This window comes from Hypomesus nipponensis, chromosome 1 (assembly GCF_054491055.1).
Source record: "Hypomesus nipponensis isolate SF chromosome 1, ASM5449105v1, whole genome shotgun sequence".
Lineage (NCBI taxonomy): Eukaryota > Metazoa > Chordata > Actinopteri > Osmeriformes > Osmeridae > Hypomesus > Hypomesus nipponensis.
In genome coordinates this window covers 5,475,614-5,488,904 of record NC_140361.1, presented here as the reverse complement: position 1 = coordinate 5,488,904, position 13,291 = coordinate 5,475,614, and the positions used below count along the sequence as shown (strand labels likewise).

The window sequence follows — 13,291 nt, the reverse complement described above, 5'->3', positions numbered from 1 at the left end:
GAGAGGGGGGGGAGTAAGGGAGGGAGATGGACACACGGCAGTAATGTAATGCTTTTCTTTAACAGTCTTTAACACAACGACATCTTGCCTCCATGCATCGTTTTACCTTCAGAGGACCCAAAGAGAACGGAAACTATCCTAAATCCCAGAGAAGCGCTGGTGTTCAGACCCTTCTGTTCTGTACAATAGCATCCCTCCACACCCGAGACCCGCTAAAGGCTGTCTGTTTACAACTATGAAGGGCTATCAAGTGGGAACATGTTGCTCTGGGCAACTGCAGATAAAAACAGGAAAAAAAACACAAGCTCCTCCGGTCAAAACCAACTAACAAACCAGCCCACATGACTACTAACTTCTATCTATGTTTGCTATAAACAAAATACTAAAATGTTTTGTATGTGACAAACCTCGACCAGAGCAGACCACTACAAGTGAACCCTGCCACCGATTTCACCTCATTTAAAGCAACTGTCAAAAACCAAATGTATGTGGTTTTACCACATTAAACAAATATGAGAAAGAGAAGTGCCTTGGGTTAATTCCTTCCCCAAGGAATGTGGCTTATGCAAATCAATGTTCGCACCATGTTTGAGTGGTGGGAATGCCTCCCTCCCTCGCCTCATTGGTTCTGACATGTCAATCAACCTGTACTTGTCTCCAAATGGTTAAATGTCAGCTGTCAATGTCATCATCACCTAATGTATGTTTAAGACTCCTATAACAGCTTTTGATGGGTTTACTAGAAAGTATGAGGAAACTTCGTACCTTTAAACAGGCATTCAGCATGTCTTTTCTGTATTGGTTATGAGATCATGAGAACCATAATCATGAACCATGGTAAAAACTGGATTATGGTGGGTATAAAACAGATTAAATACTCACTGAATAAATCCACATGGGAAACCCAGAGCTTTTGGTCTACCAGTCTTGCAAGTCCTAATAACATGACAAGCCAAAATAGATAAACCATCTCATTGGGGCTTGGAACAAATGAAGAGAATGCAGTAAAATCTTCTGCCTCAAATCTGTCATGACCGACAAGTCACTTAGAAGAATTACCTCATTACCCAACACCCTTCACGCTTGCGCCTGTGTTCTTCTCAGTAAATGGACCCTGAAACCCTGCTTTGTGGTTTCCTAACATCTCTGCTGAGAATGCCTTGCAGGGACAGGCAGCTCAGCTATGACAGAGGGCCTCGTTCTGTGAGTGGAAAGAAACCCCCTAGAACAGACATACACATTCACCTCAATTCACTCCCAGTTTTAGCTGAAGGCAGGGTCCCTGTCTTTATTAGTTACAAACTAAAAGGAATCAATTTAATTGCTCAGTACGTCTTTAGAATACCAATCGCAGGGGTCTATGACCGCCTGGGAAGCTGACAACACATTAGAGTGTGTTTATGGTTTGCCCAGTGAGGGAGTGACCAGAGAGGACAGGGAGGAGTAGCGGAAAGCAGATGGAGGCTTGAAAACGGGCGTGTCCCACCCTGAAGCACGGTAAGACAGTTCAGGGGTCATCTGGAGTTCTTGCAGGCGACTGCGGAGACAGAAAACACACAATGTCACATCCTGTGCCACAAATATCCCCTCTACAGTGCACCCTGGACACTGACATCTGGGGGGGTGGAAACCTCTGCTCCGCTTTAGTGATGTGCACGTCAGTGCTTAAGTTGCCCGCACAATCTTTATCAACTCATTGGTACCCTGCCCAACTGTCGGACATAAACAGCTTTGTACCTGATCCCATTACCATGTAGGAGTGAACTATTCAAAATGTTTTGTCATAAAGAAAAGCTCTAATGCTAATAGTCTTGATTTAAACTTGTGTGCACACTATGGAGACACTTAAGACTTTCTATGCTTTATTGGCCCGGTGCAAAAAACTAAACATCCAGGAGAGGATTTTCAGTTGAGTGACTCCCGTGTCCTGCAGTGAATACAAGGTGATAATAACTCCTTCTACTTGAATACAAAGGCAAGCGTCACCTGACAGTGGCCGAGCAAGCCGAGCGGTTGACCATGGTTTTCTGACTGGCTGATCGATAACAGACGGTGCCTAAAGAGACAGCGGTGTTAGGGCTTTTGGGGGGCTCCACTTAGATTACTTCTACATTCAAAATGGTATACACTTATAGGGTACACACAAAACTAACTTTACACACTTCAATATCACAACATATGCACTTTATAAACACTTCAAGCACTGGAGCTGGGATGGAGGACAACTGGAAGAGGGAGAGATGTGGAGGAAGGAGAGGAGAGGTAGAACTGAGATGTAGACAGGAGGAGAGATAGAACTGAGATTTAGAGAGGAGGAGGAGAGGTAGAACTGAGATGTGGAGAGGAGGAGAGGTAGATATTCGCTGGATCTCAGTGGACCTGAGATCAGAGTAGAGGTTTATAGCTTGAAGTGGAGAGGAAGAGAGCAGAAGGAGTGGTTACTGCAGCAGAACAGACATACCTATGTGTCCGTCCTGGGGTGGGCTGATCAATGACAACCTCGGAACGCTCCCACATATCTCAGGCTATTAAACAGAAGTATAGGAACAGACACACAATCTATTAACACAAGCCAACAGGTCTTACAAATCTTTCAATGCTGGGCGTAAATGACTGTGTCCCCATCATCACACAGAATGACATCATGCTTAGTAAGTAAAGATCAACAGCTCAGTAAACATACTTTCCTGAATAACAGACTCCTTGGATCTACCTCCATGTTTTCCACCCTGTGAAAAGTTAAATCGTAGAGTAGCATAAATCACATCTGACGCCAAACATAAGGAGTGAAAATAAGAACAAGAAATGAAACCCATGTAGTCCTGGAAAGGACTGTGGTTTACACTGTGCTGCCCTTCTCCCCCTCTCCCCCCTTTCATTCCCTCTATTTTCTGTAGCAAAGTGGGGCTGTTCCAGCGATCTGGGCCCCCGAGGATACAGAGTGATAAGCACAGAGAACACACAACCAGACCTGGACCCACTTGGTGGATCTTTTCATTTAGTTGCTAAAAAACAGAGTCAATAGTAATCTAACCGAACCCTTTATAAAAAGGCATTTTACCACCTCCCACCCAATATGTACAACGTTCGAAAGTAGAAGATCACCAATAATGTACCCGATGTGCATGTAAGCTTGTGTCTGTACTCACAGGCTAGAAGTGGAGGACTGTCGAGACAGGGAGATGGGAGAGGAATATGGGATCTGTAGAACTACAAATGAAGGAAATGAACTGATGGTCAACAAATTACAGGGAACAAGGGCCAAACCACAGTCACAGCTAACAGACAGGGTGAGATTACCTGATTTTGAACCACATGGGTTGTGAGATCTCTGGTTCTTTGGCTGGGTGGAAAGGGGTACACTAAACAAGGACAAGAGATACATGAACAAAATCTGTCGCATAAACGTGTTCATACTCACACTGCTCTATTTCAGTAACAGTTTTGCTTTTATTTGTTATTTCAGGTCTCATATAGGAGTGCTGCAAATACTGCTAAGAGCGACATCTAGTGAGAGTCTAGCAGTCTTGACTCTGGAAAGCCACATATTTGTAACATATACCTTTGGTGTTGAAGAGTATTCTCCAGCTTAGCTATGTAGGCGCTCTGCTCTGCAAGCTTTCTGTAGAACACAAATGTTTCCATCAGTAAACGTTTGACACCCAGAGTGATTGAATGGGATGTATAGTTTTTTCCTACTTTGACATCTGTTGCATTTCTTGCTTTATTGTTAAAAGAACTTCTTCCAGTTTTTCATTCTAGACAGATGGAAAGAAAGATGTTTCAGTTCGCTGGGTTCATTAGTGATGAATCAACGTAAAACACTGACAATCAGAGAAACAATTATGTAATGTATCATGCGTCATTATAAATTACGAAACCTTGCCATCAGCTTAATTATCATTACCCTCTGTTGGTAATGTGCCATTAGTCTCCTTTGATGCCTTGCCTGGAATAATAGCACCTAAAATGGCCCCAAAAAATATTAAGAATTAATGGGTGGATTCATGACAGATAAAATGAATGGCTGACTAAATTAACAATTCGATAGTTTCCTGTCTTTTTAAATGACTGTAGATGTTACCTTGCTAATTTCTGTAAAATGTTTGGTTGCCACAGAATTGATGTCAGAGAAGAGGGCCTTTACATCTGCACTGCTCTGTAAAAAAAACATATGTCTTACTTTTATATCCATGTACTTTTAATACAATAGACACTAGAGCTATGCTGGATTAGCCCAACCAGAACAGAGATCTGTATATATTAGCTCTAAACACACCTTCTGAAGAAGAAAATGTATACTCACTTTGTCAGAAAGAGGACTAACTTGACATTTTGCTTTGCATATCAAGCATTCCCCTTGCTTGCCTAGAAATGAAAATAGTACAAAGTTCCAAAACTGTATTCAGTGTCATGAAAACGTATTTACCCAATCCTGTATTTACCCAATCCTGAATTGTTGCACGTTTATTCTATAAAATTTGGTTCAGTCATTTATGGGTCTCCAGCCATTGACTGTGATTTCAAAAGTGAAAGGGCCAAGGCATTTCATCCTAGAAAATGTGAAATGTTAATGTTATGATAATGGTTGCATTGATACAAGCTAAATGTCTGAAATCATAAACAGCATACCCTAGAGGCGCTCAATGTGGAAACAAGCATCCTTCATAAGTTTTTGTCTTACTGTGCTTTGTGTCTTACCTCTACAATGTATCACTGACTACAACCCATAAAATATCTGACCAGATTCAATGATAAATTGTACATCATTACTAAAAACAAATACAAGTCAATACAATCATAGGAGGGAGATGACGGGATTACAAGGACTTGGTTTCCAGTGCCTTCAAGAACATGACCGAAGTACATCAGTAGATAGCCCTGTCTTCAGGTTTGGCTATGTGCACAGCATGTTTATGAGTACTTTTGGAAGTTACACTGTATATTTACCTTTCTGAAAGCACACGCTGCATATGATGTGGCCACACGTTGTGACAGCTACTTTGCGGTCAGGACCAGGGGCTTGGAAGCAAGAATTACAGCAGATCCAGTGAGGCATCCTTGCTGACTAGGGTCACCTGGCCTGCACTGTCAAATGAAGTTGGCTAAATTGCTAGAGTGCTATAGCCTTCATTACAAGTAATCTTAGGGTTACAAGTGTACAAGTGTTACAGGTAGGCTAGCTTGTTAATTGGCACACATAAACACACACTCAGAAAACACACAGCTAAGCTAACAGTTGGCTTGTAGCTCAGGCATTACTAGCCAGATAGCTAGCTTGTTAGCCTACTAACTTAACGAACAGTTAGTGCTAGCTAACGAGCTGGTAGTCTAGTACAATAGATTATCGGATCATTCGAGCTTTCTAGCTGAAGTAGATAAGAATGTATTATTTTGTAAAGAAAAGTATTACATTATCTAGATTATGAATTACTTAATAGCACGTCTTTTTCAGGGATTTTAGTTGCACACGCTGTCTGGATTTTTGATTTTCAATCCCATCGATGCTTGCGATCCTAAACAGATCCTGAAGTTACTTATGATTGGCTGCTCTCATACAAGTCACGAATTGTTACTTCTACACAGTTTTATTTCGTTTTTCTTTATAAGCTATTAAAAGACAAATTATTTTTGGTGGCATTGGATCAAATGTTTTCTAAGTACATGCACAAACACTGAGATAATAATGTGTTTACATTATTTTTTATTTAACAGTTAGGCTATCTAAGCAAGTTGGAGACAGTTTACTTATTTTATATTACCCTAATACCATTACATTATACTCTTCGATATCGGCGAAGTAATCTTCTCAGACCAGCTTTTTTTCAATGAAGAAGTCCTTCAGTCTTTTAATTTGCCAAATGCCAACGGACAGCAGAATGGAGGTCTGCACCACAGCCCACCAGAGAACCTTCCCATTTGTCTCCTCGCTGATCTGGCGGAAAGTCTCCTCCCGTTCCTTTGGATGGAAAAGAACAGAGGTTAATCGCTCACTTTCGCCATCAATTTAGACACTCTAAAACACTAGATGTTACCTTACCCTCTGGAAGTTTTGCTGCCTGCTTATGTACTGTATCTGGTCTATCAGGTGACTCAGACTGTTCTCCATGGTTTGGACTGTGTCTTTGGCCTTCTCTGCATTGGGGTCTATTGAATGCTCACCCATCTGAATGTCTAGATGGATTTTCTAACATAGGGATTAAAGCATTAATCTGTCTGTTTTTAGCATTTTGGTTTATTCAAAGTATTAGGTTGGATGTTGCTGTACTTTAATTGTATTTAATTTAATAAAAATGTTGATTGGTGTAGACTTGTGTGTCTTGTGTGTTCCCAGGTGTGTAAATAGAGGCATTTCTCACCAATCTTTCAGCAGCAAAGACTGAAAACCTTGTTGAGTTGGTTTGCATGCACAGAAAATGTGACCCAGAGGCATGGGAAGTGAACGTGAACTTTCCATGCCTGCCATATCTTTTAGACATCAACACCTGTTATAAGGAGAGAGGGTATTTCAATTCTCAGTGTATATAAGCCAATTGAAGAGCCAGGATAAACAGTACAAAGCCTTCGTAATGTACATCCAAAATACACAGGTGAAGTAAATGCACCTCGTGGCTTGGATCGCGCACAGAAACAGTCAAGCCTAGGTGTGGAGAGTTTGAGTTTCCCTTTTTCTGGTCCCAAGGCTCCAATAGGAAATAGCCTGAGTAGAAAACACAGAAAGGCTACATGAGGCCACAAACCTCAAATCAAGAACAGATTCGATTTAAATATAAAACATTCGCCATGTTAACATGTAAATTGGGTTAGCGTTCGGGTGAAATGGGAATGGCACAGAATGTAAATACCTCAGAATCAGACTACATAGTATTCATGGTGTCTTGAATCTCACCAGTGACGAGGGTATCCTCAGGGATCTCTTCAATTATGCATTTCTTCTCCTGCTCTCCCAAGTCGAAGTACATAGCAGCCGTGAGCACCAGGTAACACTGTGCCACTACACCAACCCACCTGATATCCATCTTGAAATTATCAACTGTGTATTATTGTGGCCCACCTCGTGTACATACCCTGTCTTACAGCCAGCCTTGGTGTCGCTGCACAAGGGTTCAGGTAGAGTGAGAGGTGTGAGAATCTCACAGCTGCTTGTGTTGAAATGCTGTGATTGGTCAGACAATGATAACACTGGACCTGGCCTCTGTAAAAATATGGGCAAACTGAACTAATAGTTGACTTATTTCTTAAAGTCACGCTTAGTGTGTCCCGTATTTTCAAATAGCAACGTCTTACCATCCCTTAAACCCCCACAACTCTTTCTCCATCCTGTTTCTTCAATAATGTATTTTTCTGATTTAAAAAAAAACAAATCTACCAGAAAAAAATACAAACTATATGCTCAGAGTATGTGGCTATTCTGTCAACATTGAAGTTACCAGTCTTCACCAGGTATGCATCAGGGCATGTCAGGTAAGATAGAGTATGAAAGCTTAAGTGGTGTCAGAAAAAATAACTTCTGTTTAACAATTGTAGTGCAGTTCCTTCAATATACACTGTTAGTGGCATAACAATAAAATAAAAACAATACAACAATGGATCTGTTTAGTGTGAAAGCAATTGCTGGAATTGGTCATTTATTCAACATTGAAAGGACATTCCTACAAAAAAAATGAAAATTGCCAACAATTTTTGGGGAGACATTTTGTTCAGCTTTACTGTTTCACTTAGGTTTTGCAAAAATCTCAATAGCGTAAAATAAAAAATTCTGTTTAGCCCAGTTTACTGTACATTACAGGTCCAAAACCTGTGAATAAATATATTCTTTTTATTAAAAGATGATCAAGGACAACAATGCACACTTTACATTTGGAGCACATTATAGGTTTGACAGTACTTTAAGGAAACTGAATTTAAGTGTAACTTAAACACGCACAAGATTTTACATTTCTCTGGCTTTTATGTCCGAAGAAATCGGCCATTCTGTTCAATTGAACAATTTATTTGACTGAGTTTTTTGTTTCATGTGCCAGTTCGATTCCCGGCTGTGCCAAATGACGTTGTGTCCTTGGGCAAGGCACTTCACCCTACTTGCCTCGGGGGGAATGTCCCTGTACTTACTGTAAATCGCTCTGGATAAGAGTGTCTGCTAAATGACTAAATGTAATGTAAGGTAACCTGGTGTGAAGAGATTGTTTCAGTTCAAAGGCTTTACCTTCCTACCTATCCCTTTTGGGATTTAAAATAATTTATTTGGCCTTTAAGTTCAACGATGAAAGAAAAAACCACTACTACATACCATGACCATTATCAATCTTTTCAAATGTTCAAGAGTACACACAACACGAGGCAAGGGGCTGATTTGGGACTTGAGTCTTCTCTGACATCACGCTGCAGATGACCTGTCTACTGTATCGAGTTGGCTCAGAGTTTATGAGGCCCAGCAGAAACTGGTCCAGCGGTTGTTTTCTACACTTTAGACTCCTTAGGAGGGCGTCTTTTGGAATGTTTTGGTCTGCGTCTCCGCTGACCCCTGCCCAGTCATAAGCAGTTGTCAGGGGTGCACTTCCTCTCCTCCTCCAGAGGGGGGCAGACTGCTCCACTGTTGGCCGGGTGCATGTGAATGTAACGTGTCCTGTGCCTTGTGCCTGATTCTCCACACTCCCCCTTACACAGGCCCCAGAGAGACCACACCGACACCTCGCAGTCTAAAGGGGTATCTGAAGAGAGGATGCACACCTGTTAGCAATTACACTAATATCTAACAGCAACATCTAAAATACTAAGCAAAATATACAGATATTCTATTTTATAGTCTGAATTCAAAATAGTTAATTTAGAGGTATTTCTGGTCCACCTACACACAAAACCACATAATAACTGCATAGCATGTATTACTTAAGTATTACTATTATATATCATGTGTATATGTGCACGTGCAATTAAATCATTAATTTGTGGATCAGTTAGTTGAACAAGTAATGCTAATGTGTGAACTGAAATCAAATCTTCCTTTTCAAGACAGTCTTGCATGTACAGCAGATTTCCATTAGCCTTCTTTCATAGATGTAATTTTTTTTGTACTGTAAAATAGCTATGGACAAATTTATTGTCTAATTTTTATGAAGCCAAAAAGCTTGGCCAGACATTTCTGTCTCAAGTTATCTTTTTTTCTTTCTTTTTTTTTTTTTACTTTATTGAATAATAGAATTATTGCAACGCAGCATTCGTGTTCTCATTTAGCGTTCCAAGCCATTGCCTCCCCAAGACATGAGTCAAAAGCTGATTTCTACCACAGACATTGAGAAGAGAATTTTAGGAGAAGAAAAGCATAAGGAAGCAACATGGAAATAACAGCAAAGCAGGACAACTATCACTTCTATTACAAGCATTCCCTGAGCTGAGGAGGAAACCTTATGCTGTCTCCGGCCAACTTTCTTTTGTTTGTTGTCTGGTTACCATGGTCACAGAAGTCAGACCAACCTTCAGATTATAGTTTTCCTGACCCATTTCTGGTTTTGTTCCAGCTTTTTCATCAGTTCAAATGCCAAAATGATTGCAAAAAAAATAGTTTTCTAACTGATCACAAAGTTATATAAATGTTCATGTCTAGATGAAAATAATGACATGATTTATTAAATACGTTTTTGGCATTGTATGGACAATGATGTTCTTCTATTTATGTCAAAGGTCTAGCTTCACTTTTGTGTATCACTTCCTCCCTACCTCCCCTCTCTGGCATGAGATCCCTGGCCATCCAAGTTGCACCGCCTCTCATAAACACTGCTTTAGCCATCGACGTCTCCGAAAACCAAACCTTTTTGGTAGTCGGTAAGTACAGTGAGGAGTGAGCTCAACCAATTCAACTCAGATACACTTACTTATGAGGACATCTTCTATCTCGTTGCCAGTTGGTATCTGGTTTGATTGGGTTGGTTCCATGGGAAGGGTAAAGATCTGGTTTGTGTTGATCTTGGTGAGGGTAACCTTGCCGATGGGGGGTAGATGCTTTAAACGGGGGTAGTAAAAGGAACTGGCTGGGTGACTCGGAAAAGATGATGTGATCTGAGGAAAGAAAAACCAAATGTCAGTGTATATGCAGGTCAGAGACTACAGTAACCATGTGCACAGTAATCCTAAAGAAAAGTGTAATCTCTAATCCTTACACTTCTAAACTTTATCTAGACAGGCTAGCACAGTCATGTTGTGTGCAGGAGGATATCTTTCAGGTCATCTTTTTCAAAACTGGAAACTAGAATGGGAGATGTAGTCTGTGGGACGGCTGAACAGCAAGTAGGATTTTTAAGGAGAAATTCAATCTTCCATGGGGAGGAAGAATTGGCAGCCAGGTCGGTCTGTAGAAGCAATACATGATACTTCTGCATCTACGTACCTGTGTGACTTTGTCCTGAGGGATGGTCTCGAAGTTTGGGGAGGAGAAGGTGAAGCCACTATCTGTTCCTGCATCGTAGGGGTACAGGTCTGTCGTGATGTTGTTTTTCCATTGTGTGCCTTCACACAGATTTAGACTGTCCACTCCCACAAACCAATCTGGACTGGGAACAATCCGCACGATGAAGGACAGCTGGTGAGTGATGAAGATTAGAGCAAAAAGGGAAAATATTTTTGTGTTACTGCAAATACCCATATCAATACACTATCAATAAACCACTTGGGTACGTTAATAAAAAAAAGGCTCAGGATACTATGATGAAACATCTACCTGTGAGACCCTGGAAAATACTTTTACTTCTTGAGTCAGATGGAGACACTGAAGATAAATTCATTCATTCTCTAGTGGGATGTGTTCCCAAATATTCCTTTGATTTGTTTCTTGTGTCCTACAGTTGAAAAAATGTCAAGCACTTAGACTTACAAAAGAGTGGCGAGCAAAGACCTCGAATTCGGAGGTCATCTGGCCGGTTCCTTCATCCATGGCAGGAGCCGAGAACACCCCATAGACACTCTGGATGCGCTCTCCGGCTGCCTCCACCTCCTTCATCAGGGTCCAGGCCTCGCCCTTCTCTGTGAACTCCCTCACCCCGTTGCTGGCGAAGTCGTTCCTTTGCCAGATATGATAGTCAGAGCTGTGGGTCACTCCTGGCAGAAGACATGATTCAAAACACATTATATATGAATGCTTGAAAATCAAGGTTATCGGTTTTGTTTCTAGGGCTGGGAGAGTCTTTGTATTTTACCCCAGAGAAAGAGCTTGGCTAATTTTTACAGACTCCTTAGTTTCTTTAACATTGAGTCGTGCATCTGCATACAATTAACGTCTGTAGATGTATTTTAGCCTGTTAGAGAGGCAATTCTACCACCAATTACTGTCAGTTCTACACTTGTTCACCCACCAATGAGAGGGGACCACTGGGCTGGGGGGCGGTAGAGAGGGTATTGCTTGGGAAAAGCCATTTGGCTCCACTTCCCAGTGAACGTTAGTCTGTACTTGGCAGTTGCAGAGGCCGTGCATCCGGACTCAGCAGGGTTGGGCATGGGCATGGGCAGGGCAAGTCCCAGTAGAGTCAGGGTCAAAGTGGTGAGCTGGTGGGGCAGGCTGTTGGGGCAGAAGATGTTCTTCACTTTCTCCATACTTTTTAGAGAATGAGAGAGAATGAGAAAAAAAAGAGAAAGAGGGATAAATAAGGTGGGAGGAATGAAAGGACACAATACCTATGTCTGTGCAAGCAGCCACGCTTTTCTGTCTGAAGCTGCAGTTTAATATTTAACTCTTTAACCTTGAACTGGTCCCTTCACTCAGTCATTCCCTAACATGCGTCCATGTGTTGTGTCAGATCAGGCATGATCTACAGCTTCAACCTTGTTTCTGCTCTTTGAAATAAATGGGGGTTAGTACAGTATGTGAGTGGAGGGAGAAGTTGGACGTGTTAGTTTAACACTCAGTGGGTTGTATGACTCACAGGGAAAGAATTCCCCCTTAAAACATTTTCCACAATATGAAGGAGTCCTGAGCTTCAGTTCAAAAAAGACAGACTGACATGGAAATGCTAAATACAATCAAAATGTAGTGTCTCAGTCTCCCCAGATCAAGTTCATGGTTTTTCAGCAAAAATAACTACTCATCCTACACAAAATGTGCCCTTCTCAAAAGAGGTTTGCAAAGGAAAAATGTCAAAACTGGCTGTTGATTACATCGAAGTTTTTTTTAATTGTTGGAAGAGATACAAATGACAGTTACATGGTAGACTGTGTGCACTTTCCATGCATGCCTTTTAGACCTTTCACAACACTTTACAAATGTGAATGAGGAATGAGAATGAGAGCTACTTACTTTTTGGAGTTGGGAGATGAGAGTTGGCAGAAAGGATGGGGATAAACAGAGGAGTGGTGTTGGAGAGGAGAAGATGAGTGCAGAAGACACCACCTGTGTCCGGGGACGTTTGGAGAAGTGACTGCGAGACCTGAGCCGGCTTCTCTGCTATTTATGCCTTCTAGAGGAATCTCTCTCCTCTCACCCCCCTCACATCTCTCACCCCCAGGGACACCCCTCCTCAGACATGCTCCACATTAGCACTTCTGCCTCCAGTCTCCTTCTCTTCTCAACCATCTTTCCCCCACCCTCCAGAAACTACATTTCACCTTACCTTGCAAGTTCACTTAGCTCATAGTTTAGAAACAGTGTGTGGTTTCTCTAAATGTCTATTCCGCAGTCTCTTTCCTTTCTTACTTTCGTAAAGAGGGGTTGGGGGGGTTGGTGGCTTGGCGATGGGTAAGGTGTGGTAATCTACTTTGTACTTCTGCATCTTTCAGTTCTGCCACTGAATACAACACCGCATAAACACACACACACACACACTCACAAATACCTACACAATTAACCCACACAATCAACAAACACACAAATGTTGGCTTTCCAGCCCACAAGCACAGCTTTTCCACCGCTGAGGGTTAATATAATGACTTCCACATGCTCAAGTTTTCGGTTGCCCCATCGCTCAGCCCACACCCTGGCGCCTCTCCTCACCTCTTGCTCTGTGCATTTCTGTTGAGATTGTATTATTTACATTATTTACGGGCTAGTAATCTGAAGGTTGCCAGTTCGATTCCCGGCCGGTGCACATGACGTTGTGTCCTCGGGCAAGGCACTTCACCCTACTTGCCTCGGGGAGAATGTCCCTGTACTGTAAGTCGCTCTGGATAAGAGTGTCTGCTAAATGACTAAATGTAAATGTACATTCTAGAATTGTTATCGTGGCATGGGTATGCATACAATATACTGAATCTCAGGATGGCAATTTCTGAAAGGAATAAAATTCAAATAAAAGGGTGTTTTGTGAGA

General features: G+C 41.7%; 3 protein-coding genes across 5 annotated transcripts; all 3 read right to left on the bottom strand.

Moving 5' to 3' along the window:
* Positions 1–5,553, bottom strand: rnf212 (ring finger protein 212). Of its 3 annotated transcripts, none has more exons than XM_084698994.1 (13): positions 5,414–5,526; positions 4,951–5,083; positions 4,307–4,368; positions 4,085–4,159; positions 3,908–3,964; positions 3,700–3,758; positions 3,563–3,622; positions 3,301–3,362; positions 3,150–3,210; positions 2,684–2,729; positions 2,462–2,525; positions 1,987–2,056; positions 1–1,537 (listed from the first exon to the last, which is right to left on the bottom strand). In XM_084698994.1, the coding sequence occupies exons 2-13, from the start codon at positions 5,057–5,059 to the stop codon at positions 1,399–1,401; spliced, it is 864 nt and encodes a 287-aa protein (XP_084555120.1). In that variant the 5' UTR covers positions 5,060–5,083; positions 5,414–5,526; the 3' UTR covers positions 1–1,398. The 3 variants fall into 3 exon arrangements, with proteins under 3 accessions (XP_084555120.1, XP_084555119.1, XP_084555118.1); XM_084698993.1 differs by having other exon boundaries at positions 2–1,537; positions 4,951–5,088; positions 5,435–5,553; XM_084698992.1 differs by having other exon boundaries at positions 2–1,537; positions 4,951–5,088; positions 5,414–5,539.
* Positions 5,554–5,704: 151 nt separating this feature from the next.
* On the bottom strand, positions 5,705–7,019 carry LOC146302177 (transmembrane emp24 domain-containing protein 11). Its single transcript, XM_084698995.1, has 5 exons — positions 6,890–7,019; positions 6,606–6,700; positions 6,360–6,485; positions 6,041–6,187; positions 5,705–5,959 (listed from the first exon to the last, which is right to left on the bottom strand). Exons 1-5 carry the CDS (start codon positions 7,017–7,019, stop codon positions 5,810–5,812), a joined length of 648 nt encoding a protein of 215 aa, XP_084555121.1. The 3' UTR covers positions 5,705–5,809.
* Positions 7,020–7,593: 574 nt separating this feature from the next.
* On the bottom strand, positions 7,594–12,441 carry spon2b (spondin 2b, extracellular matrix protein). The gene is made up of 6 exons (XM_084698991.1): positions 12,284–12,441; positions 11,346–11,584; positions 10,868–11,091; positions 10,385–10,576; positions 9,873–10,056; positions 7,594–8,711 (listed from the first exon to the last, which is right to left on the bottom strand). Exons 2-6 carry the CDS (start codon positions 11,581–11,583, stop codon positions 8,533–8,535), a joined length of 1,017 nt encoding a protein of 338 aa, XP_084555117.1. The 5' UTR covers position 11,584; positions 12,284–12,441; the 3' UTR covers positions 7,594–8,532.
* Positions 12,442–13,291: the final 850 nt, after the last annotated feature.

Coding starts and splice junctions, on each gene's coding strand:
- rnf212 (XM_084698993.1), bottom strand. CDS start 5,059: ATGCCTCACTGGATCTGCTGTAATTCTTGCTTCCAAGCCCCTGGTCCT. Junction 4,369..4,950: donor CAGCGTGTGCTTTCAGAAAG/GTAAATATACAG, acceptor TTTCATTTCTAG/GCAAGCAAGGGGAATGCTTG. Junction 3,363..3,562: donor AATACTCTTCAACACCAAAG/GTATATGTTACA, acceptor GTCCTTGTTTAG/TGTACCCCTTTCCACCCAGC.
- LOC146302177 (XM_084698995.1), bottom strand. CDS start 7,019: ATGGATATCAGGTGGGTTGGTGTAGTGGCACAGTGTTACCTGGTGCTC. Junction 6,486..6,605: donor TGCGCGATCCAAGCCACGAG/GTGCATTTACTT, acceptor TCCTTATAACAG/GTGTTGATGTCTAAAAGATA. Junction 6,188..6,359: donor TCTTTGCTGCTGAAAGATTG/GTGAGAAATGCC, acceptor TCCCTATGTTAG/AAAATCCATCTAGACATTCA.
- spon2b (XM_084698991.1), bottom strand. CDS start 11,583: ATGGAGAAAGTGAAGAACATCTTCTGCCCCAACAGCCTGCCCCACCAG. Junction 11,092..11,345: donor CCAGTGGTCCCCTCTCATTG/GTGGGTGAACAA, acceptor GTCTTCTGCCAG/GAGTGACCCACAGCTCTGAC. Junction 8,712..9,872: donor GATAGAAGATGTCCTCATAA/GTAAGTGTATCT, acceptor TCCTCTCTTCAG/ATACCCCTTTAGACTGCGAG.